Raw genomic sequence first — 25,847 nt, 5'->3', positions numbered from 1 at the left:
TCTCATTCTCTCTCTCCCTCTCTCTCCTCCCTCCCATTCTCTAACTCTGGCTTTCAAATAAATATATAAATACTTTTTAAAATAACATCTACAAAAATTTCATAAGAAGGGTGAGAGTTTTTAAGATTTGAATGAAAATATCTTCCCTTCTTCTGCTTCTCAGTTCACTGATGCAGAGTCCAGATATATGGGAAAACAACAACAAAGAATAGGAAAGAACAAAACAGAACCAGAAGCCCCAAGATTAAGGACATATTAGTCATAAATTTAAAATAATTATGTTTAATATGTTCAAGGACATAAAGATGTAGATAACATTTTTAAGGAACTGAAAATTATGAAAAATGAGGCAATCAACTTCTCAAAGTGGTAATATAAAAAGAGTGATATGTATAAAAACAGACCCATCAAAGCAGGACAGGAAATTAATAAAGTGAGAGATATGTAAGGAGAAGATATCTAGAGTGCAGTAAAAATGAAAAAAATGGGAAATGATTAAGATAGGGAGTGAGACATAGAAGGTAAGGAGGCAAGTATAGCAGTATTAGAGAAATCCAGGAGATGGGAGAGAGAATGGTGCAGATTCAATATCTAAGGAGATAATGAACAAATTTTCTACAGTGACTAACTACATTAATCCAGGGATACAAGAATTTCTATGAACACAAGCAGAATAAAAACACATGAATCTACTGTAGGAATACTATAGTAAAACTGTAGCAGACCAAAGCCAAAGAGAAAATGTTAAGAGTGGACAGATTGGGGGCTGGCACTGTGGTTTGTGGGTTAAGCCTCCACCTGTGTAGCTGGCATCCCATTAGGGTGCTGGTTTGAGTCCTGGTTGCTCCACTTCCAATGCAGCTCCTTGCTGATGTCCCTGGGAAAGTCCTGGAAGATGGCACAAGTACTCTGGTCCTTGCACTCATTTGTGAGACCTGGAAGAAGTTCCTAGTTCCTGACTTTGGATCATTCCAGCTTCAGCTGTTGCGGTCATTTAGGGAGTGAATCAGTGGATGGAAGACCTCTCTCTCTGTCTCTCCCTCTCTCTGTATGTAACTCTGTCACTCAAATAAATAAATCTTTTAATAAAAAGAGTAGAGAGATTACAAAACAAAATAACAAATTAACATCGGGTATTAGTTTTCCATAAATACTGTAACAAGTTAATATAAATATAGCATCTTAAAACCAAATAAAAACATTATCTCATAGTTCTGGAGGTCATAAGTCTGAAGTCAGAAGTCAGAATCACTGGGTCAAAATCTAGCATATGCTCCCCCTAGCCAAGAGAGGTTCTTTGATGAGAATTTGTTCCCTGCCTCTCCCAGGTTTTGGTGGAAAACAGCATTCATTAATTTATATCTGCATCATTCCTCTCTACCTCTTTGGTCCAACTGCCTTCTTCCCTTTTGCTCATGCTAAATATCTCTGTGTTCATCCTATATAAACATTTGAAATTACTTTGGACTTACTTGGGTAATCCCTGGTAATCTCTTTTCAAGAATCTCGATTTTTCTACATAAGGTAACACCCACAGGTTACAGGAATTATGAAGTGTAGATCTTTTGGTGAGGCTATTATTCATCCTACCCCACTTCAAAACAGCGGTAATTAAATTGACAGTTGAATTCTCAACAGAAACCATAGAAAGCACAATACTATGATAGGATGTCTTCAAAGCACAGAAGCACAGAAGAAACATTGTTGCCAATTTGGAATTCTATATCCAGAGAAAATATACTTCAAGGATGAAGGCAAATGGTATTCCATTGTATGTCTATATGTATTTCACATTTTCTTTATCCATTCACTTGTTGATAAACACTTAGATTACTTCCTTATCTTGGCTGCTGTGAATAACATTGCAGTGAGCAATGAACCTAGGAGTACAATTATCTCTTTAAGACAGTGATTTTAATTCCTTTGAATATATATCCAAAATTGAGATTACTGGATCATATGTTAGTTCTCCTTTTAATTTTTTGAAGAACCTCCACAACATTTTCCATAAAGCCTGTACAACCATTCTCTTTTCTCCATGTTCTCATCAATACTTTCTATCTTTTGACTTTCTGATTAAAAAGGAACGTGGTAACTAAGATTAGATGATGGGCATGTTAGTTTAATTGTAGTAATAACTTAATAATATAAATGTATGTCAAAACATAAAATTGTACACCTTAAATATATGCAATACTTCTTTTTCATCATCTCTCAATTAACAAGAAGTGAAAATGAAATAAAGGCATTATAAGACAAAAATTGAGATAATTCAACACAATCAGAACTCTCCTAAAGCTGTTTTTCCTGCAGATGGAAAAGTATTACCACTGGAAGCTCAAAGATGCAGATAGTAACAAAGGAAAAATAAATGGTAAATATATGGGTAAATTTAAATGAATATTAACATAAAATAATAATTATTCGTGGATGTACATATATATGTATGTATATACTTTGTTCTTAAAAAATGTATTTGAAGGGCAAAGTGACAGAGAGGAAGAGACAGAGAGATCTTATACCCACTGGTTCACTCCCCAAAAAGCTGCAACAGCCAGAGATGGGCCAGGCTGAAGCCAGGAACCAGAAACTCCATCCTAGTCTCCCATATGGGTAGCAGCCTTTTGAGTAGCTGGGATTCAAACTAACACTCCAATAGGGGATGCCAGTGTCACAAGTGTGGATTAATCTGCTGTGCCACAACACCATCCCCCTATAAATGTGTTTCTGATAACACACACACACAGAATTAAATGGTAATAAATGCTTGTAACTTAGAAGGTTTAAATGTGGTTAAAGTATTCTATGCCCCTTGTATTATCAGGGAAGAGGATACAAATATAATTTATGAAAGACTGTTAAGTCAAGCTAGCATGATGGAATCCACTGGTTAACAACACACACAAAAAGAACAGGAAAGGTAAACAACTTACAAGTTAATCAGGAGATAAAAAGAATCAATCCAAAAAGAAAGCACAAGAAAGAGTAGGAAGCAATATAGGATGGGGAAGACAAAAATAAAGCAAAAGGGATGGGTATTACAACCTGGCAGTAGTCACCATGTGAGACAGCCACATCTCACATTGAAGTGTCTGGTTCAAGTCCTGCCTTCACTTCCAATCCAGCTTCCTGCTTATGTGTTCTGGTAAGCAGCAGACAATGGCTCAAGTGCTTGGGCATTAGCAAACCACATGGGAGACCTGGATGGAGTCCCAGGTTTCTGGCTTTGCTGTGGCTCAGCCTTCAGGCATTTGAGCAGTAAACCAGCAGATGGAAGATACCTCTCTCACTTGTGCTCATTCAAGTAGATGAAAAAGTAAGTTAGTAAGAATTTTAAAAAGAGGTAGATTTAAAGTCAAGTATTTCAATAATTACATTAAGTGTAAAATAAGTTCTTATAGCAAAATGCAAAGATTATTAAACCTAAACAACTGTGCCGTTTACTATAGACAGGTTGAACACACAGGAAAGTTGAAACAAAAATGTTGGGAAAAATATATCATAAAACCACCTATGAAAAGAAAGTCAGCATAGATGCATTAATTTCAAAGTAGACTTTTGCTAAAAGCATTACTAGAAATAAGAAGGTAGACTGGACATTTGGTATGGTGGTCAAGGTTCCACTTGGTATACCTGCTTCCCATATCAGAGTTCATAAACACAGCAGGTAATGACTCAAGTATTTGGATCTCTGTCACCCACATGGGAGACCTGGATTCAGATCTTGGCTCCTAGCTTCTACCTTTCCGAGTCCCAGCTGTTGTAGGCATTTGGGAATGAACCAATGGATAGAAGATCTCTCTCTCTCTTTCTCTCTCTCTCTTTCTGTTTCTCTCTCTCTCTCTCTCTCTATATATATATGTTTCTTTTAAATAAACAAAGTAAAATAAAATATGAAACAGAAGAAGAGAAAGTTATTAATGCTAACAAGTTAACTATATCAAGAAGTAACTTTTCAATTTTTATATTTATTTAATAACATTAAATATGAACATATAAAGCAAAAATAAATAAAACTAAAAAATAGACCCATTAACAGAGTATATTATTTTAACTCACGTAGTGATAGATTAAGCAGGAAACAAATTAGTAAAGATATAGGAAGTTTGACCAACATAAAGGTGAAAAAGTTTTAATGGACATCTATAGAATGCATACCCAACAAATTAAGAATTTACATTCTTCTCAAGAATACATGGAGCACTTACAAAGTTGTCCATATGCTAAAACAGGAAGAATGTGAATCCAAAAATAAATGAGATACATCTTTACTACTTTTTGTATCTTCTCATCGGGTAGCTGAGGAAAATCCATCAAAGGGGCATTGAAAGCAGAGTGGCTAGATTATAGGCACACATTCTAGCTTTAGGACCAAAGGGAGTTCTTTGGGTGCCAGAGAGAGTGTTTCAGATCAATGAGAAAAATAAATGTGAAAGAGAAATCACATAAAGTTATCTACAAACTCCTGGGCTCAACTTGAGCTGCTCATAGAGGTACCTTACCATAAACAAGATACAAAATACTTTGAAACAAATGGTAGACAATTGCACAGACCAGGCTCCGGGTGGTTCAAAAACAACGCATATGGAAATATTGCTCTACTAAGCAAGGGCACAATGCTATTTTTTTCAGTACATATGGAATAATTAGCATGATAGCCAATATCTTTGGTCATAAAACAAACATTAACAAATTCTCAAAACTTGAACTCGTACAGAGTATATTTTCTGTAAATAAAATTAATCAAATTAGAAACAAAGCAATAAGTACAATGGAAAAATATCACTTGGAAATTACACAACACACTCCTTAACAACTGATGAGTCAAAGAGAGTCTCAGGGAAGTAAAAAGGCACTGAACTAAAATTAAAATGTAATATATCTCCACTTGTGGATGCAGCTAAAGGAGATTTAGAAGGAAAATTGTAGCATTTAATTTTTACAATAAGAAAATAGAAATGTCTCTGCAATATTCTAAGGTTCAACATTAATTAACTGTAAAAATAAAGCAAATGGAAGAAAAGAAATAAAAGATAATAAACAGAAATCAATGAGGCTAAAATTAGAAGAGAAATAGAAAAAATTGAAGGAACCAAAAACCATTTCTTTGACAAGATCAATCAAATAAAAATCTAGCTAGATAAAGAGAAAGAGAAAAAAAGACATAAAAGGCTAGCTAATATCAGCAAAGAAAAAAGGAATATCACTTCAGATTCTTCAACCATTATAGGACAGAAAGAAAATACTAATACAAATTTATGTACATATATTCAAGAATTTGGATGAAATTAACAATTCAACAAAAATCAGGAACTAATAAAAGTTACCCTAGATAAAACAGATAACTTGAATAGTGCTATGTTACTATTAGTATAATGGTTATAAATTAGTGGTGCATTTTCAAACTTTCTGAAAATAGATCTCTACATAAAAATAGTTCTACTGGTGAATTCTCCTGAACTTTTAAAACATTATCACAAATTCTACATAATCTCTTCCAGAGAATGGAATGGGAACAAAGATTTTTCAACTCATTTTCTAAGTATGAAGTTGGCATTACTCTTATTTTAATACCAACATAAGGTAGCACAACAAAAGGAAAACAGCAGATAAACACCCTGCATGAATATATATATGCAATAATTGCCAACAAAACAATAACAAATAAGATCAGCAATATATAAAAATAATAATACTCCAAGATCAAATGGGGTTTATTAGAGGAATGTAAGGCCAGTTCAGTATTTCATAATTAATCAATGTAATAAATGACATTAGCAGACTCAACAGTTTCATAATCATCCCAACTGAAGCAGAAAAATGCTTTACAATAATATGTGACATCCATTTATGATTAAAAACTTTCACAAAAAGAAAAATAGACAGGCATATACGCAATCTGCAAAACCTCTATAACTGATATGAAATTTTATAGTGAAAGACTAAATGCTGTGTCCCTAAGATTAAGAACAAGGTAAGCGATGTCTGTTCCCACTAATCTTATTCAATATTATAGCAGAATTCTTACCAATGAATAAAGAAATATCAATGACATACTGATTGGAAAGAAACAACATCTGTATTTTCAGAACACACTGTTATCTACATAAAAAATAGCTAAAGGAAACTACCAAAACTCCTAGAACTAGTAAGTGAGTTTAGCAAGGTCTCAGAGATAAACACAAGATGAATACACAAAAATTTCATTTACCTATAACAACAATAAGCATTGGAAACTAAACTTTTTTTTTTTTTTTTTTTTTTTTTAACTTTTATTTAATGAATATACGTTTCCAAAGTACGAATAATGGATTACTATGGCTTCCCCCCCATACCGTCCCTCCCACCCACAACCCTCCCCTTTCCCACTCCCTCTCCCCTTCCATTCACCTCAAGATTCATTTTCGATTATCTTAATATACAGAAGATCAGCTTAGTATACATTAAGTAAGGATTTCAACAGTTTGCTCCCACACAGAAACATAAAGTGAAAAATAATAGATGATTTTTTTTAATGATGATGAAATCAGATCAGACCTATTGTCATGTTTAATCCCAGTGAGAGTCAAGTTGGGAGTTGATAGTTTCTTTTTTTTTTTTTTTTTTTTTTTTTTTTTACAGAGGATCAGTTTAGTATGCATTAAGTAAAGATTTCAACAGTTTGCACCCCCATAGAAACACAAAGTGCAATATATTATTTGAGTACTCGTTATAGCATTAAATCTCAATGCACAGCACATTAAGGACAGAGATCCTACATGAGGAGTAAGTGCACAGTGACTCCTGTTGTTGACTTTACCAATTGACACTCCTGTCTATAGCATCAGTAATCTCCCTATGCTCCAGTCATGAGTTTCCAAGGCTATGGAAGCCCCTTGAGTTCTCCGACTCTTATCTTGTTTAGACAAGGTCATAGTCAAAGTGGAGGTTCTCTCCTCCCTTCAGAGAAAGGTACCTCCTTCTTTGAAGACCTGTTCTTTCCACTGAGATCTCACTCACAGAGATCTTTTGCCAGAGTGTCTTGGCTTTCCATGCCTGAAATACTCTCATGGGCTTTTCAGCCAGATCCGAGTGCCTTTAGGGCTGATTCTGAGGCCAGAGTGCTATTTAGGGCATCTGCCATTCTATGAGTCTGCTGAGTATCTCACTTCCCATGTTGGATCACTCTCCCCTTTATTTATTCTATCGGTTAGTGTTAGCAGGTACTAGACTTGCTTATGTGCTCCCTTTGACTCTTAGTCCTTTCATTATGATCAATTGCGAACTGAAATTGATCACTTGGACTAGTGAGATGGCATTGGTACATGCCACCTTGATGGGATTAAATTGGAGTCCCCTGGTATGGGAAACTAAACTTTTTAAATACACTGTGTTAGATTTTAGATACTACAACAAAAATGCTTAAGAAAAACTATTACAAAGCAAGGAATTTTTTTTTTCAGCTCATGGTTTTAGAAGTTCACAGTTCAGGATCAGACAGCTCCATGGATTCAGCATCTGGTGTTGGTCTTCTTGGTGGGGACCTGAAGCAGCACAGAGCATCACATTGCATGAGGGACCACTGAATGTAGGCAAAGGAAGGATCACATGGAGAGCCAGGTAGCAGAGAGCAGCTAGACCCAACTCAGGCTTTTATAACCAACCTGTTCATGAGAATTAATTTCCAAGGGCACATTAGCAACAACCTAGGGACTTCCCACTAGTCTCACATCCTAAACATCATAATTGTTTATAAATTTCTATCCTCTTAGTGCCATTAACATAAGACTTTAAGATTTAAACTTTAAATGTGTGTATGAGTTCAGGAGCCATGCTATATTCAAATCATATTCCACTCCTGGCTCCCCAAAATTGTGTCCTTTTATAACATACAATACCCAATCATAATATTTTAATAGCTCCAATAAATAAAATATTTAAGCATAAGCATAACACAATGCATACATTATGTCTGAAAGATGAAATAAATGAAATAAGATCAAAATAAATGAAACAATTCCATAGATCTATAGAACCAAATACAGTCCAGAAATATACTCACACACATATGGTTCTCACGTTTTTACGAAGGACTATGGAAATTTAATTGAGAAACATTGACTTTTTCAATGAATAGTATTAGAACACTTAAACAATCATATGTTAAAAACTGAACCACTATCTTAACTTGAGTTTATAAAAAATTAACTAAAAATGTATTGCAGATCTAAATATTAAATGAAATAATGTAATTTTTGAAGGAAAACATGGATTTAACTATTTATGAACTAGAGTTAGGAAAAGAGGTCTTAGACATAACACCATAGCATGATTAATTAAAAACCAAAAAAGGTAAATTAGACTTCAAGAAAGACAATAAAATGACTAGGCACAAATTAGAAAAAAAATGCAAACCACATATCCAAAAAACCTTATATTCAGAATACATGAGAGGAAAGCTAAAAGTTAATGAAAGAATGGAATTAAAATTAAATTTATTTGGTGCAAAAAACTTTGAAATTCATGCATTTTCATTTAATAAGAAATGAGTACTCTGAAAAAAAGCTGTATATGGATTTTAAAATTGTTTACACCAAAATGAAAATCTTTCAATTCCATTTTCCGTGAAGTTTTTGAAGTACCGTTGTATACAGAACTCTCAAAAATCCTATATTAAAAAAGAAAATTTCACAATTTAAAATGCCAAAAGATGCTCTACCAAAGTGGACATTAGAAAATAATAAAATATCCAACCTACCAGGAAGACATAAGAACTCTAAGTATCTGCACCTAAGAGAAAAGCTTCCAAATCTGTGAAACAAAACTTCATAGTACAGAAAATGGGAAATAGCCAAATTTACAATTGTATTCAGAGATCTTAACAATTATCTCCAGGTAAATGATAAACAGAACATCTGCAAGTACAGAAAGATCCTAATGATATTACTAACCAACTTGATTTAATTAGCATTTACAGAACACTACACACAACACCAGAGTATATGTTACTGTCAAGTGCACCTTCAGTATTCACCAATATGAACCATAAACCACTCTGAAATTTTAAAAGAATTAAAATCATACCAAGGATGTGATATGATTTGAATGTGTCCCCCAAAAGCATGTATTGAAACAATCCCCAATGCAGTAGTGTCAGGAGGGGGGCCTAATAGAAGGTTTTTACATCATAAGGGCTCTATACTAATTCATAAATTAATATAAATTAGAAAAGGGTTTGCGGCTGCAAATTTCCCTCTCCCTCTCCCTTACCCTCTCCTTCTCCTCTTCCCTCTCCTTCTCCCCTCCTCTCCCATCTCCTCCACTCCTCTTATGCCAGGGGATAAGCCAGCAAGAAAGCCCCTGTGGGATGTCAGTCCCTTGATTTTGGACTTTCTGGTCTCCAGAACTGCAAGCCAGTAGATTTCTGTCCATTATAAATTACTTAGTCTTGGGCGGAGCCAAGATGGCGGAATAGTGAGGGCGCGCACCGATAGTCCGGGAAAATTTAGTTTAATAAAAGGGGAGTTACGGTAGCCGCAGAAAAAAGAACCAGGAAAATATTGCAGGGGAAACCCTTCTGGATGGAGTTGCCGTGAATCGGAGGACCTACTGGGAGAACAAGGTCGCCCACCGCGTGGAAGCCAAGTCTCGGGACCGAGCCGCGGAAGCCCCAGGGTCTGCGCGCCAGTGCTCCAAGGGGAGTGCATGCCACACAGACAACAGTGGGGAGACTTGGGACGCTCAGGGCTCCGAGTCCACACATCGGCGCTGGAAGGGGAGGTGAGCTCAATAACCCCAGACATTGGTGGGGAAACGGGGGTCAGAATCTAGAGGGGTCCGGAAAGTGCAGCAAACTCACTACCGGAAAGAAGGAAAAAAAAAGCTTCGGGGTTTCTCTTCCCCCTAACCTTGCAAAGGTTACAAGGCTGCAAGGCTTGAAGAATTCCCAAGAGACAAAGAGCAGGCCTCCTCTCTGGATTTACATATCAATGGGGGAGAGCTAAGGAACTGAGTCACTACAATTCAGTAGCCTAGGCAACCCAGTGGGAGTCCAGAGGAGCCAAAGACTGGAAGCAAAATACCATCAATTCTGCACAGCCGTGCCCTGCGGTGTTACTTACCCCCTGAATAAATAAAATAAATAAATAAATAAAAAGAGAGAGATTTACCACGCATAACCTGAGGGTGTCACCTTTGCACACCCTTAACCAGGAAGAACCAGGCAGAGCTCTCAGGCCGCACCCATCTCAAGCCTCCAAGGCTCCTCCAACAGCAGGCAGTCCACTTAACATGGACACAGTATAAAAAAAAAAAAAAAGAAAAAAAAAACGCACAGTGACGCAAGAAGAATTAACTATGCCGAGTAACAAACACAGAAATAGAGGGAGCAAGATCAACGATGACACTATGATGCCTCCAAATAAGCAAAACACCCCAAGCCAAGAGTATGAAGATGATGAGATAGAAGAAATGCAAGATATGGATTTCAAAAAATTTATGATAAGAACATTTAGAAGTTTTCAAAAGCAAATCCTTGAACTACAGAAATCCTTAATGGACAAGATTGAAAATCTCTCTGGTGAAAATGAAATTTTAAGGAAGAGTCAAAATGAAACTCAGAAACTAGTAGAACAGGAAAGTGTTATAGTGAAGAGAAATCAAAATGAAATGAAGAGCTCAATAGATCAAATGACAAACACATTAGAAAGCCTTAAAAACAGAATGGGTGAAGCAGAAGAGAGAATATCGGACTTAGAAGATAGAGCACAGGAAAACATACAGTCAAATCAAAGAAAAGAAGAGGAAATTAGAAATCTAAAAAATATTGTTGGGAATCTACAGGATATTATTAAAAAAACCAACATTCGGGTTCTAGGAGTTCCTGAAGGCATGGAGAGAGAGAAAGGATTGGAAGGCCTTTTTAGTGAGATACTAGCAGAGAACTTTCCAGGTTTGGAGAAGGACAGAGATATCCTAGTACAGGAAGCTCATAGAACCCCCAATAAACATGACCAAAAGAGATCCTCACCACGACACGTGGTAATTAAACTTACCACAGTGAAACATAAAGAAAAGATCCTAAAATGTGCAAGAGAGAAACGTCAGATTACTCTCAGAGGATCTCCAATCAGACTCACAGCAGACTTCTCATCAGAAACACTACAGGCTAGGAGGGAATGGCGAGACATAGCACAGGTGCTAAGAGAGAAAAATTGCCAGCCCAGAATATTATATCCTGCCAAGCTCTCATTTGTGAATGAAGGTGAAATAAAGACCTTTCATAGCAAACAGAAATTGAAAGACTTTGTGGCCACTCGTCCGGCCCTGCAAAAGATACTTAAAGATGTGCTACACTCAGAAACACAGAAACACGGCCATCAATATGAAAGAAGGGAAAGGAAGAACACCTACCAGTAAAAGAGCATGGGAAGCTCAAAGCATATACTAGAAAATATTTCCGGGAAAATGGCAGGGCAAAGTCACTACGTATCAATTGTCACATTGAACATTAATGGTCTGAATTCTTCAGTTAAAAGACACCGTTTGGCTGACTGGCTCACAGAACACAACCCAACTATTTGTTGCCTACAAGAAACACATCTCTCTAACAAAGAGGCATGCAGACTGAAAGTGAAAGGTTGGAAAAAGATATTCCATGCCAACAGAAACCAAAAAAAAGCAGGTGTAGCCATATTAATATCAGACAAAATAAACTTTAATACAAAAACTGTTAAGAGAGACAAAGAGGGACACTATATAATGATTAAGGGTTCAATTCAACAGGAAGATGTAACTATTATAAATGTATATGCACCTAATTACAGGGCACCGGTCTATTTAAAAGATATGTTAAGGGACTTAAAGGGAGATTTAGATTCCAATACAATAGTACTGGGGGACTTCAATACTCCACTCTCAGAAATAGACAGATCACCCGGACAGAAGATCAACAAGGAAACAGCAGATTTAATTGACACTATTGCCCAAATGGATCTAACGGATATCTACAGAACTTTCAACCCTACATCTACAGACTTCACATTCTTCTCAGCAGCGCATGGAAACTTCTCTAGGATTGATCACATACTAGGCCATAAAGCAAGTCTCAGCAAATTTAAAAGAATTAGAATCATACCATGCAGCTTCTCAGACCACAGCGGAATGAAGCTGGAAATTAGCAACTCAGGAAACCCCAGAAAGTATGCAAACACATGGAGACTGAACAACATGCTCCTGAATGAACACTGGGTCATTCAAGAAATCAAAAGAGAAATCAAAAACTTTCTGGAAGTAGGCCGGCGCCGCGGCTCACCAGGCTAACCCTCCACCTTGCGGCGCCGGCACACCGGGTTCTAGTCCCGGTCAGGGCGCCGGATTCTGTCCCGGTTGCCCCTCTTCCAGGCCAGCTCTCTGCTGTGGCCCGGGAGTGCAGTGGAGGATGGCCCAAGTGCTTGGGCCCTGCACCCCATGGGAGACCAGGAGAAGCACCTGGCTCCTGCCATCGGATCAGCGCGGTGTGCCAGCTGCGGCGGCCATTGGAGGGTGAACCAACAGCAAAGGAAGACCTTTCTCTCTGTCTCTCTCTCTCACTGTCCACTCTGCCTCAATAATAAAAAAAAAAAAACTTTCTGGAAGTAAATGAAGACAACAACACAACATATCAAAACTTATGGGACACAGCAAAAGCAGTATTGAGAGGCAAATTTATAGCAATAGGTGCCTATATCAAGAAATTGGAAATGTACCAAATAAATGAGCTTTCAGCGCACCTCAAGGACCTAGAAAAACTGCAGCAAACCAAACCCAAATCTAGTAGGAGAAGAGAAATAATTAAAACCAGAGAAGAAATTAACAGGATTGAATCCAAAAAAACATTACAAAAAATCAGCCAAGCGAGAAGCTGGTTTTTTGAAAAAATAAACAAAATTGACACCTCATTGGCCCAACTAACTAAAAAAAGAAGAGAAAAGACCAAAATCAATAAAATCAGAGATGAAAAAGGAAACGTCACAACAGACACCACAGAAATAAAAAGAATCATCAGAAATTACTACAAGGACCTGTATGCCAGCAAACAGGAAAACCTATCAGAAATGGATAGATTCCTGGACACATGCAATCTACCAAAATTGAACCATGAAGACATAGAAAACCTAAATAGACCCATAACTGAAACAGAAATTGAAACAGTAATAAAGGCCCTCCCAACAAAGAAAAGCCCAGGACCAGATGGATTCACTGCTGAATTCTACCAGACATTTAAAGAAGAACTAATCCCATTTCTTCTCAAACTATTCAGAACAATCGAAAAAGAGGGAATCCTCCCAAAATCTTTCTATGAAGCCAGCATCACCTTAATCCCTAAGCCAGAGAAAGATGCAGCACTGAAAGAAAATTACAGACCAATATCCCTGATGAACATAGACGCAAAAATCCTCAATAAAATTCTGGCCAATAGAGTACAACAACACATCAGGAAAATCATCCACCCAGACCAAGTGGGATTCATCCCTGGTATGCAGGGATGGTTCAACATTCGCAAATCAATCAATGTGATTCACCACATTAACAGACTGCAAAAGAAAAACCATATGATTATCTCAATTGATGCAGAGAAAGCATTTGATAAAATTCAACACCCTTTCATGATGAAAACTCTAAGCAAATTGGGTATAGAAGGAACATTCATCAATTTAATCAAAGCAATTTATAAAAAACCCACAGCCAGCATCCTATTGAATGGGGAAAAGTTGGAAGCATTTCCACTGAAATCTGGCACCAGGCAGGGATGCCCACTCTCACCACTGCTATTTAACATAGTTCTGGAAGTTTTAGCCAGAGCCATCAGACAAGAAAAAGAAATCAAAGGAATACAAATCAAGAAGGAAGAAGTCAAACTATCCCTCTTTGCAGACGATATGATTCTGTACTTAGAGGATCCAAAGAACTCTACTAAGAGACTATTGGAACTCATAGAGGAGTTTGGCAAAGTGGCAGGATATAAAATCAATGCACAAAAATCAACAGCCTTTGTATACACAAGCAATGCCATGACTGAGAAAGAACTGCTAAGATCAATCCCATTCACAATAGCTACAAAAACAATCAAATACCTTGGAATAAACTTAACCAAGGACGTTAAAGATCTCTACGATGAGAATTACAAAACCTTAAAGAAAGAAATAGAAGAGGATACCAAAAAATGGAAAAATCTTCCATGCTCATGGATTGGAAGAATCAACATCATCAAAATGTCCATTCTCCCAAAAGCAATTTATAGATTCAATGCAATCCCAATCAAGATACCAAAGACATTCTTCGCAGATCTAGAAAAAATGATGCTGAAATTCATATGGAGGCACAAGAGACCTCGAATAGCTAAAGCAATCTTGTACAACAAAAACAAAGCCGGAGGCATCACAATACCAGATTTCAGGACATACTACAGGGCAGTTGTAATCAAAACAGCATGGTACTGGTACAGAAACAGATGGATAGACCAATGGAACAGAATAGAAACACCAGAAATCAATCCAAACATCTACAGCCAACTTATATTTGATCAAGGATCTAAAACCAATTCCTGGAGCAAGGACAGTCTATTCAATAAATGGTGCTGGGAAAACTGGATTTCCACGTGCAGAAGCATGAAGCAAGACCCCTACCTTACACCTTACACAAAAATCCACTCAACGTGGATTAAGACGTAAATCTACGTCCTGACACCATTAAGTTATTAGAGAACATTGGAGAAACCCTTCAAGATATTGGCACAGGCAAAGAATTTCTGGAAAAGACCCGGGAGGCACAGGCAGTCAAAGCCAAAATCAACTATTGGGATTGCATCAAATTGAGAAGTTTCTGTACTGCAAAAGAAACAGTCAGGAGAGTGAAGAGACACCGACAGAATGGGAAAAAATATTTGCAAACTATGCAACAGATAAAGGGTTAATAACCAGAATCTACAAAGAGATCAAGAAACTCCACAAAAACAAAACCAACAACCCACTTAAGAGATGGGCCAAGGACTTCAATAGACATTTTTCAAAAGAGGAAATCCAAATGGCCAACAGGCACATGAAAAAATGTTCAAGGTCACTAGCAATCAGGGAAATGCAAATCAAAACCACAATGAGGTTTCACCTCACCCCAGTTAGAATGGCTCACATGCAGAAATCTACCAACAACAGATGCTGGCGAGGATGTGGGGAAAAAGGGACACTAACCCACTGTTGGTGGGAATGCAAACTGGTCAAGCCACTATGGAAATCAGTCTGGAGATTCCTCAGAAACCTGAAGATAACCCTACCGTTCGACCCAGCCATACCACTCCTTGGAATTTACCCAAAGGAGTTTAAATTGACAAACAAAAAAGCGGTCTGCACCCTAATGTTTATTGCAGCACAATTCACAATAGCCAAGACCTGGAACCAACCTAAATGCCCATCAACGGTAGACTGGATAAAGAAATTATGGGATATGTATTCTTTAGAATACTATACCGCAGTAAGAAACAACGAAATCCAGTCATTTGCAACAAAATAGAGGAATCTGGAACACATCATGCTGAGTGAAGTAAGCCAGTCCCAAAGGGACAAATATCATATGTTCTCCCTGATCGGTGACAACTGACTGAACACCAAAAAGGAAACCTCCTGAAGTGAAATGGACACCATGAGAAATGGTGACTTGATCAGCATAGCCCTGACTGCTAATGGACAACTTAATACATTATCCCTCTTAGTATTTTTTTTTGTCTGTTCTACTTAATATGACTGGTTTAATTATGTAATTATCACACAGTTATTTTTAAGTGTTGAAAATTAACTGAAATGTGATCCCTGTTAAACATAAGAGTGGGAATAAGAGAGGGAAGAGATGTATAATTTGGGGCATGCTTGGGCTGACTTGCCCCAATTGGTAGATTTGGAAACATACCAGGGCATTCCAGTTCAATCCCATCAAGGTGGCATGTGCCAATGCCATCTCACTATTCCAAGTGATCAATTTCAGTTCACAATTGATCATAATGAAAGGACTAAGAGTCAAAGGGAGCACATAAACAAGTCTAGTACCTGCTAACACTAACCAATAGAATAAATAAAGGGGAGAGTGATCCAACATGGGAAGTGAGATACTCAGCAGACTCATAGAATGGCGGATGTCCTAAATAGCACTCTGGCCTCAGAATCAGCCCTAAAGGCACTCGGATCTGGCTGAAAAGCCCATGAGAGTATTTCAGGCATGGAAAGCCAAGACACTCTGGCAAAAAGATCTCTGTGAGTGAGATCCCAGTGGAAAGAACAGGTCTTCAAAGAGGGAGGTGCCTTTCTCTGAAGGGAGGAGAGAACCTCCACTTTGACTATGACCTTGTCTAAACAAGATAAGAGTCGGAGAACTCAAGGGGCTTCCATAGCCTTGGAAACTCATGACTGGTGCATAGGGAGATTACTGATGCCATAGACAGGAGTGTCAATTGGTAAAGTCAACAACAGGAGTCACTGTGCGCTTACTCCTCATGTAGGATCTCTGTCCTTAATGTGCTGTACATTGAGGCTTAATGCTATAATGAGTACTCAAACAGTATATTTCACTTTGTGTTTCTATGGGGGTGCAAACGATTGAAATCTTTACTTAATGTACACTAAACTGATCTTCTGTAAAAAAAAAAAAAGAAATTATCAATTCCCAACTTGACTCTCACTGGAATTAAACATGACAATAGGTCTGATCTGATTTCATCATCATTTAAAAAAATCATCTATTATTTTTCACTTTATGTTTCTATGTGGGAGCAAACTGTTGAAATCCTTACTTAAGTTATACTAAGCTGATCTTCTGTATATGAAGATAATCGAAAATGAATCTTGATGTGAATGGAAGGGGAGAGGGAGTGGGAAAGGGGAGGGTTGTGGGTGGGAGGGACGGTATGGGGGGGGGAAGCCATTGTAACTCATGAGTCGTACTTTGGAAATTTATATTCATTAAATAAAAGATAAAAAAAAATTACTTAGTCTTTGCTATTCCATTAGAACAGCACGAAATGAATGAAAACAATATGTTCACTAACCACAATGAAATTATGCAAAATAATATATCAATAGAGATAACTGCAAAGTCCTCAAATATTTGGAAATGATACATGTTTTAAAATATTTATTTGGTTGAAAGGCAGAATTATAGAGAGAGAGATCTTCCATCTGCTGCTTCGCTCCCCAAATGTCCGCAATGACCAGGGCTTAGGCCAGGCTGAAATCAGGGCTTAGGCCAGGCTGAAATCAGGAGCATGGAACTGCACCTGGGTCTCCCACATGAGTGGCAGGAGTCCAAGCGCTTGGGCCATCTTCCATTGCTTTTCCCTGGTGCATTAGTGGGGATCTGGATTGGAAGTGGAATAGCTGGGACTTGAACCTGTGTTCATATGGGATGCCAAATCACAGACAGAGGCTTTATTCTGCTGTGCCACAATGTTGGCCCCAAATTGATACCTTTTTTTTTTTAAATCAAAGCAATATTTCAGAAGAAATTAGTCAGGGAAATTTAAAGGCATTTTTAACTCAATGAAAAAAAAAAAAAAAAAAAGAATACCAGAATTTGGCCAGCGCCACGGCTCAATAGGCTAATCCTCCACCTAGTGGCGCCGGCACACCGGGTTCTAGTCCTGGTCGGGGCGCCGGATTCTTTCCCGGTTGCCCCTCTTCCAGGCCAGCTCTCTGCTGTGGCCCAGGAAGCAGTGGAGGATGGCCCAAGTGCTTGGGCCTTGCACCCCATGGGAGACCAGGAGAAGCACCTGGCTCCTGCCTTCGGATCAGCGCAGTGCGCCGGCCGCAGCACACCAGCCGTGGTGGCCACTGGAGGGCGAACCAACAGCAAAAGGAAGACCTGTCTGTCTGTCTCTCTCTCACTATCCGCTCTGCCTGTCAAAAAAAAAAAAAAAAAAAAAAAAAAGAATACCAGAATTTGAGAGATTTTGCCAAAGCCATACTTAAAGGGATATCTATCATTACATGTTTATATTAGAAAGGAAAGAATAAAGGATTCAAATCAATACTCTAAGCTTCCAACTTAAGAGAATATATTAAAAATATAAGTTGCTACTTTAAATGAAAAATAAAATAATCCCAAAGCAACAAAAGGGCTGAGAATGACATAGACAAGAAAAAATTAGTGGAATTAAATTTTTAGAAAACAATGAATAATATGAATAGAAACAGATGGTTCTTGAAAGAAATAGAGAAGTTGAAATATTCAATATTAATGTGAGAAAAATTTAAAAAGAGAATTGTTGATAACCAAAAAAAAGTTGGAGGAATGCTTATTTTGCAAGGGAAAAATGCTGGTTGAATATAAAATGGTGTTGACGAGAAAAAGGAATTTGTAAAGATAATGAGTGTTTACTAATTTCATTTTCTATTTTTCTTGAGAATGTGAATCCATACTTTAAAAGGAGAAACAATATAAATGCTATAAGGTTATAACATTGCAATGAAATAACTTCTGTTCATATATTTTATATCTGAAAATTTATGAAAACACTTTTGGATTAAAACTATTTGGTAACAGTCAAGGATTTATGAGTTTTGAGAAAAGGCTATGGGACAAACATAAAGTTCTCACAGGAGGAAAAAAGATGTGTAGTTCTTATAAAAAGGGAAAAAAAGGAAGAATTAGATAACATGCTGGTGAGAAAATTCTTGAGGCACACACACACACAAAAATGATATCATTTCCTAAGACAGAGTGGGAATGAAATCATCAAAATTGAGGAATACTGGCCGGCGCCATGGCTCGCTTGGCTAATCCTATGCCTGCGGTGCTGGCATCCTGGGTTCTAGTCCCGGTTGGGGCGCTGGGTACTAGTCCCGGTTGCTCCTCTTCCAGTCCAGCTCTCTGCTGTGGCCCCGAAGGGAAGTGGAGGATGGCCCAAGTCCTTGGGTCCCTGCACCCTCATGGGAGACCAGGAGGAAGTACCCAGCTCCTGGCTTTGGATCAGAGCCACGCTGGCCGTGGCAGCCAATGGGGGAGTGAACCAACGGAAGGAAGACCTTTCTCTCTGTCTCTCTCACTGTCTAACTCTGCCAGGCAAAAAAATAAAAATAAAAAAAAGAATCATGTGGAATTAATGAAAATAATGACTATAGTACTTTTTTAAAAGATAATTTACGATGAAATTAGGTAAAAGACATAAATACAATTCATAATAATGAACTTAATGTTAATAATTTCTTCTGCCAAGATAGTCTACACACAAATCCTTTATATAAATATTGGATTTGATAACATCATATGGAATATGATTTAAATATAAATATAATTTCCCATCAGCAATATAAATTAATATTTTTTCTTGAAGAAAGGCTTTTAAAACAAGGATATATAATCTGTGTGAAAGTTCGAAAAAAGCCAGGTGACTTCACATAGCCTACTAATCATATTTCAAAGCACTTGTTTCTTTCTAGTTACATAAATGAAAAGCACCAGACGCTGAGCAGAATCAAGTAAAGGTTGACTGATAATAAAAAAAAAACTACCTAAGATAGCAAAATCACATTTTAAAATATTTATAATATTTTCATATGAAGTGAATTCATATGTGCTTCAAAGTACTGGAAAATACTGAAAGCTTAAATAAGAAAATTAAGAAATTAACTATTTCCACTAACAGGATGAAAATCTTTCCACTATTCTGCTATATATTCTCCCAGTTCTATATACTAGAGATAGTCAACAAGTTCAAGGAAAATGTGTATTATGGAAAAGCTATACAAGGACTTCAAAAAATTTAGCACCAAAATACTACTTATTTTTTAAAAGATTTATGTATTTTATTTAAGAGGTAAAGTTGGGCCCCAAAGTTATTTTTTAACTACACTTTCCATAACTTGCTGAATTCCTCTCATATGTCAATATGAATATACATAGGTGTTCCAGTCTTTCAGTTCTAGCTGTAATTTGAATAAGTTGAAATGTTGAGTATTTGTCATTCACAGAAAATTTGGGTTTTAATTTGGAGTACAGGACTTCTGACTCTGGCCATTATGAAGTAATGGAGACCAAATTTATAAGCTTATATGAAATAACTTTTTTCAAAAAAATAAAATACACAACACATTTCAATTTCTTAGACATTAAGAAACAAAGGACAATGGGTGCTGATAGATGGAAATCAAATGAGGCAAGCCTTGTGGAGAGACTATAGATTGCAGTGAACGGAACATGACTTGAGTTGAGAACGCGGAACTGGAAGTCCAGGAAGGCAAAAGTGGTTGAAGCTTAAAGTACAGAATATTAGAGAGGAGAATAGTGCTCAAAGAAATCTTATAAGCCCACAGAAGACTGAGAGTAGAGCCCTTTCTCATTAGGTAAGTTGCAAAACCCCATAAATTGTAGGACATTGATTAGAGTGCTCAGAAGGCTTTTGCCTTAGGGGTGAAGGTATACTAGCTATAGACTAAGTATTGCTTTGATCATGCATAAGAAAGCATAAAGCAAGATCTAAAATGAACATCCTCTTTCCAAGTAACTTAACAATGTCCCAGAATAAAATACAGGAATACTTATTTATATAGACATACCAAAAAATAATCCAGCACTTAATAATGTAACATTTACTTACTGCATCAAGTTAAAATCACCACCCATTCAAAGGAACAGGATAGTAGGAAGAATAATTGGAAAACAGACAATTGAAAGATATATTTTTGTTAAAAATAATGGAAACCACAGAAGAGAGGAGTGATATCTTTAAAGTACTGAAAGAAGATACAATTATCAACCTAAAATTATATACCCAGTGAAAATATATTTCAAAACAAAGGTGAAATAAAGTATTTAGCAGAGTTAATCACCAACAGATATGCACTACAAAAAAATTAAGGAAAGTCCTTTTGGTAGATCTAAAGTGATAGTAGATATAAATCTTGATCTACACAAAGGAATAAAGAGCACTGGATGTTGCAACTATACGGGTAAGTGTGACGATAAATTCCTTATTAAAGAAATATCTCCAAGAGACATTTGAAGTTCAATTAAAAACAATAACAATGTATAGTGGAGTATATAACTGATGTAGAAGCAAAATCTGTACCAATAACAGACAAAACAAGAAGGGAAGAAATGGAAGCATATGGCTGATTTTTCATGTATTTGATTATTCTGAGTTCCAAGGGATAGGACCAGCTATTTTTGTTTACATATCCAAGACCCTAGCACAAGTGTCCAGGTGAAGCTACACACACCAGGAACTTAAATAGAACTCATTTAAAGTGTTAACACTCTGATCTGTGGGCTTCAGGCCCAAAGTACTCTTCTCTGTTGAATAAGGAATTTATGCATATAGAAACCACTTCACCTTGTGTTCTTAAAGGGAATCAAGTCATATGTCCTAAATAGATTATATCAGCTTCCTGTTGTTACTGTAACAAATTATCAAAAGTGCCAAGGCTTAAAATGAGCACAAATTTGTCATACAATTTGAGAGGCCAGAAGTCCAAAAGAGTCTCACAATGCTAAAAGTCACAGGACTGATTCTTTCCAGTTTCTGAGTCTTCTGGGCTTCTAATCTTATCATTCCAATCTGCTTTTGTGGTCACAATGCTTTCTCCTCTATTTCAAATCTCTGTTTCCCTCATAAGGACTCTGACAATTACATGTAGGACTCATCCACATAACGCACTGCTTGATCACATCTGAAAAATCCCTTTCATCACATGACAGGATCCAGACATGAGATTATTAGAGAGGTCATTATTTAGCCTTCCACATAATTTTTTATTGAGACTAGGAAATCAGAACATTAGCCAAAGAGACAGCCATGATGGGGGGCGGGGGAGAGGCAACAGAAAAAAGGAAAAATGAGCCAAACTGTCTGCTTTTGTTGAGGGTAGAACATCTCTTACACATGCATCCAAAAGAAATAGGTACAGGTGGAAAAATAGAGAAAGGGCACAATGTGTTTATTCATACTATTCAGTATGACAGACTGTGTTAGTCACTTGCCATTACTTTAACTTTACAATACCTCAGATGAACTAAAGAAAGAAAGAACATTTACATTTGATCACAGTTTTGGAGGTTCATGGTCTAAGACCAGGTAACCCCATTAACTTGTCATCTAACTATGGTGGTGGATGGCAGGATGCATGCAGAGAGAGGATCACATGGTTAGCCAGGATGCAGAGAGACCAGTAAGGCCCAATTCTGCCTTTGTTACCAGTCTTCTCAGGATAACTGGGTCCACCTCTTAGACACCATAATTATCAAGTCCCCATCCTTAATATGCTTAGCATTAACATGAATCCACTAACTATTCACATAAGATTTTGGGGACAAAGCCTTCAATACATGGGGCTTTGGGGAAATGCCATATCTACTACACAACCAGAGCAGACCACTGAGTAAAGGCAGGGACTTCTTTCCCAGGGGAGAATTTGAAGTAGGTCCAGGCCTAGGAAAATAGACAGGGATTGAGGGTGAAGGGTAGCCAGTCCTGTGCTGAGAATGGCAACACATTAGTAAGTAGTAACAGAACAGTGTGTGTCTAGTCATTGAGGATTTGAAACAAAAATAATAATGGAAAAATATGTTGGGGATGCAGAGCTTGGGGGTCATGAGTTGTTGGCAGTGCTGGACAACCAGGAAGCAAAATTGCAATTGAATGCATTGAGCAGAATGACATCCACATGCATAGGTGCTTTGTAGGAGTATGCTGAAGCATGTGCCTGAGGAAGAAACTTCCAGCACACAGCCATGCTCACTGGTGTCAGGACCTACTGCTCAGGGGGTAAAGAAAGGATGCTGGATGGAAAGGACCAAAGGCTTGCAGTCCTCACTTCAACTAGGCTGCTCTGCCTTACTCGTGTTCATATACTGGATTGCTGTAGAAGCCTTCAGTTGGAATAAGAGGTCCCACATCTAAAACCGTGACAATCACTGTCCACCAGTTACACAGAGAATGCATCATGGAGTTTCAACCACCAGATACCTGGGCCCAAGTTTGCCTCTAGCTTTTTGCTGTGTATGTCATGAACAACTTTAGTTACAGCACAGTTTCCAGCTGCTTAAAATGAAGTTAGAGAAAATGTGTCCTAATAATGGTAGGTCCACACTCAGTCTTGGAAAAAGGATGTTGAGAACAGATTATTAAAAGTAAGTGCAGGCTGGCGCCGTGGCTCACTAGGCTAATCCTCCGCCTGTGGCACAGGCACACTGGGTTCTAGTCCCGTTCGGGGCACCGGATTCTGTCCCGGTTGCTCCTCTTCCAGTCCAGCTCTCTGCTGTGGCCCAGAGTGCAGTGAAGGATGGTCCAAGTGCTTGGGCCCTGCAGCTGCATGGGAGACCAGGAGAAGCACCAGGCTCCTGGCTTCGGATCAGCACGGTGCGCCAGCCGCAGCACGCCAGCCACAGCAGCCACTGGGGGGTGAACCAACGGAAAAGGAAGACCTTTCTCTCTGTCTCTCTCTCACTGTCCACTCTGCCTGTCAAAAAAAAAAGTAACAGCAGACAGAAGATGTAAGATTGAAAAGATATGATACATAATACAACATGAGTCACAAAAACATAGTCATAGGCACAGGCATATACACAGACTGAAATGCCAAAAAGGTTTATCCGATTGGTTAACTTCTGACTGAGCATTACTATCTCATTAAAGACTTCCCTGAATTTATTAAGCTTTTGTGGCTTTATTTTTCCCATTTTGTTTTCAGGAGTGGAAATGGCATCTTATAGCATATAAGCCATAATCTAACCAACATTAAATTTAAACTGAATCTATTATCTCAAACAACTCCTAGGGATGTACCTAAACCCAGTATGCAGTCCTGCCCCTGTCATAACAGATTCATGCTTCCCACTGCCCACCGAATAGATCCCCACAGACAGGTGACAGCAAGTAGCTGGCCAGATGGTCACAGAGCCCATTTCCCTCACACTTCCTCATAAAATCATCATCAACTTTTCATCCTTTACCCTCAACCTCAGCTAAAGGGCACAGCTTCTACCTACTTAGCAACCTCAGAGGTCAGAACACCGTGGATTCCCCCATCATTCACAGTGCCTAACTTCCTAAAACTACCACAAGTGCCTCTACCTCACCATTGTTCCAATAACAGATGGAATTAAGGGCTTTTTCACTTTCTTTCATTTTGCTTACTTCATGTTCTTTCTCAGCATGTGTTCAGTTACAGTTGCTGCATGAATGAAATAAATAATGAGGGAATGAATCAAAATACAATTCAGGGACTCAAACTGTAAAGCATGCCACCTCCTGGGCCTTTGGCCTCCAGGAAAAAAGGCAGAGTTGGCTTAACTGTGCTCACTCAAACTCAGAATGCCTGTGGAAAACTGTCCCTGATTGTGGAAAGATCCTCTCCAGACCCAAACACCATCCCAGCAGGATGCTGCATTGGACCCCACCCACCCTGGCAGCTGAACAAGGAAGGGAGCCATCTCCCTGGGGTTTCCATCAACCTGCAAATGTCTGCACCAGGGTGCAGTGGGGCCTCTGTCCCAGACGACTCCTGCTGGTGACATAGGTCAGCTCTCATGGCTACAGGACACCTGCCCCCGGTACCAACAACTCAGAAACTGTGGGAGACAGTCTGAGGCAGAGGAATCATCTGGACCGTTTTTCAAGGCATATGCACAACCAGCCCTTCATCTGCAGAGTTGGATTAACTGGTCCTAGGGCATTCTTCCTCCAGGGACCCCTCCAGGCTGATGACTGTTGCCTTCCACTGCTCATTGATAGTCCCTGCCTCTCTCAGCTGTCAGTCATCAGTCCCCAGCCCTGTCCTTCACCTGGTATGTGTGTGTGTTTGTGTGTGGGGGGTAAGCTGCAGACGGGCTCCACTGAACCCAGGGGATAAGACAGCAGCTCCCATCAGATGTTCGGGCAGCTCTCAGGCCTGGGGCACAGGTGAAGGTGCATGGGAGCATGAGAGTGGTCATGAGATGTCATGAAGATCTCCAGGTGTCTCTAGTATATTCCTGTATGGTGTCCTGTCACCCCTGCCCCCTTCTCTCCTCTGTTCTCTTTCCCCACTATGTGGAACTCTGGTTTTAGAGCTCCAAGTACCATCTTGTCTCAGGCTATGCACTTGTCCTAGTTGCATGTGGTCTCTCAGGGACGCTATCCATTGCTCTCCATTGGCTCCTCCAGATGCCACTCACTCACTGAGGGTATCCTGTCTGCTCTCCTACACTGAATGCTGGTCAGTTTGACTGAATCTTTCTCAAAGCAAAGGAGAAATGTCTGTTGACATTTAAGAATTTTATATTGTGTTTTTTGCAAGACTACAAATTGGCACAGTCTTGTTAACTTTGGAAACATTGATAATATGCTGAACTATTCACATCTTTCCCAATTTAATCTTATGTCCATGTTAGAATGTCTTTCTTTAAGATTTATTTACTCATTTGAAAGAGCTAGATGGAGCAGGAGGGTGGGGTAGAGGGAGAGAGGGAGAGAGGGAGAGAGAATGTTCCATTTGCTGATTCACTCTCCAAATGGCCGCAATGGCTGGGGATAGGCCAGGCTGAAGCCACAAGCCTGGAACTCCATCTAGGTGTTCCACGTTGGTAGCAGAGGCCCAACTACTTGGGTTATCTTCTGCTGCTCTCTTAAAGCATTAGCAGGGAGCTTGAAGGGAAGAGGAGCTGCTGGGACACAAACTGGCACCCACATGCAATACCAGCATCCCAGATAGAGGCTTCACTCACCATGTCACAACATCAGACTCGTAAAACATCTTTTTTTTATAAGCAAGCAATCCTTTCTGATTAAGAATTTATTCTTAAATGTGTTGATTTCATTCACATCTTTTTTTTATAAGCAAGCAATCCTTTCTGATTAAGAATTTATTCTT

General features: G+C 38.5%; 1 protein-coding gene across 1 annotated transcript in view; it reads right to left on the bottom strand.

Annotated features, from left to right (window-relative positions):
- LOC138847567 (uncharacterized) overlaps nucleotides 1-25,847 on the bottom strand; it is a 673,630-nt gene that overhangs the window by 621,722 nt on the left and 26,061 nt on the right. Inside the window, exon 5 of the mRNA XM_089323952.1 lies at nucleotides 1,473-1,515. Coding sequence (XP_089180078.1) covers nucleotides 1,473-1,515 — 43 coding nt within the window. The remainder of the gene's footprint in view (nucleotides 1-1,472; nucleotides 1,516-25,847) is intronic.

This window comes from Oryctolagus cuniculus, chromosome X, assembly GCF_051225735.1.
Source record: "Oryctolagus cuniculus isolate XC-2025 breed Fujian yellow rabbit chromosome X, ASM5122573v1, whole genome shotgun sequence".
In the NCBI taxonomy this organism is placed as follows: domain Eukaryota; kingdom Metazoa; phylum Chordata; class Mammalia; order Lagomorpha; family Leporidae; genus Oryctolagus; species Oryctolagus cuniculus.
This window is presented reverse-complemented; position numbering and strand designations above follow the sequence as displayed.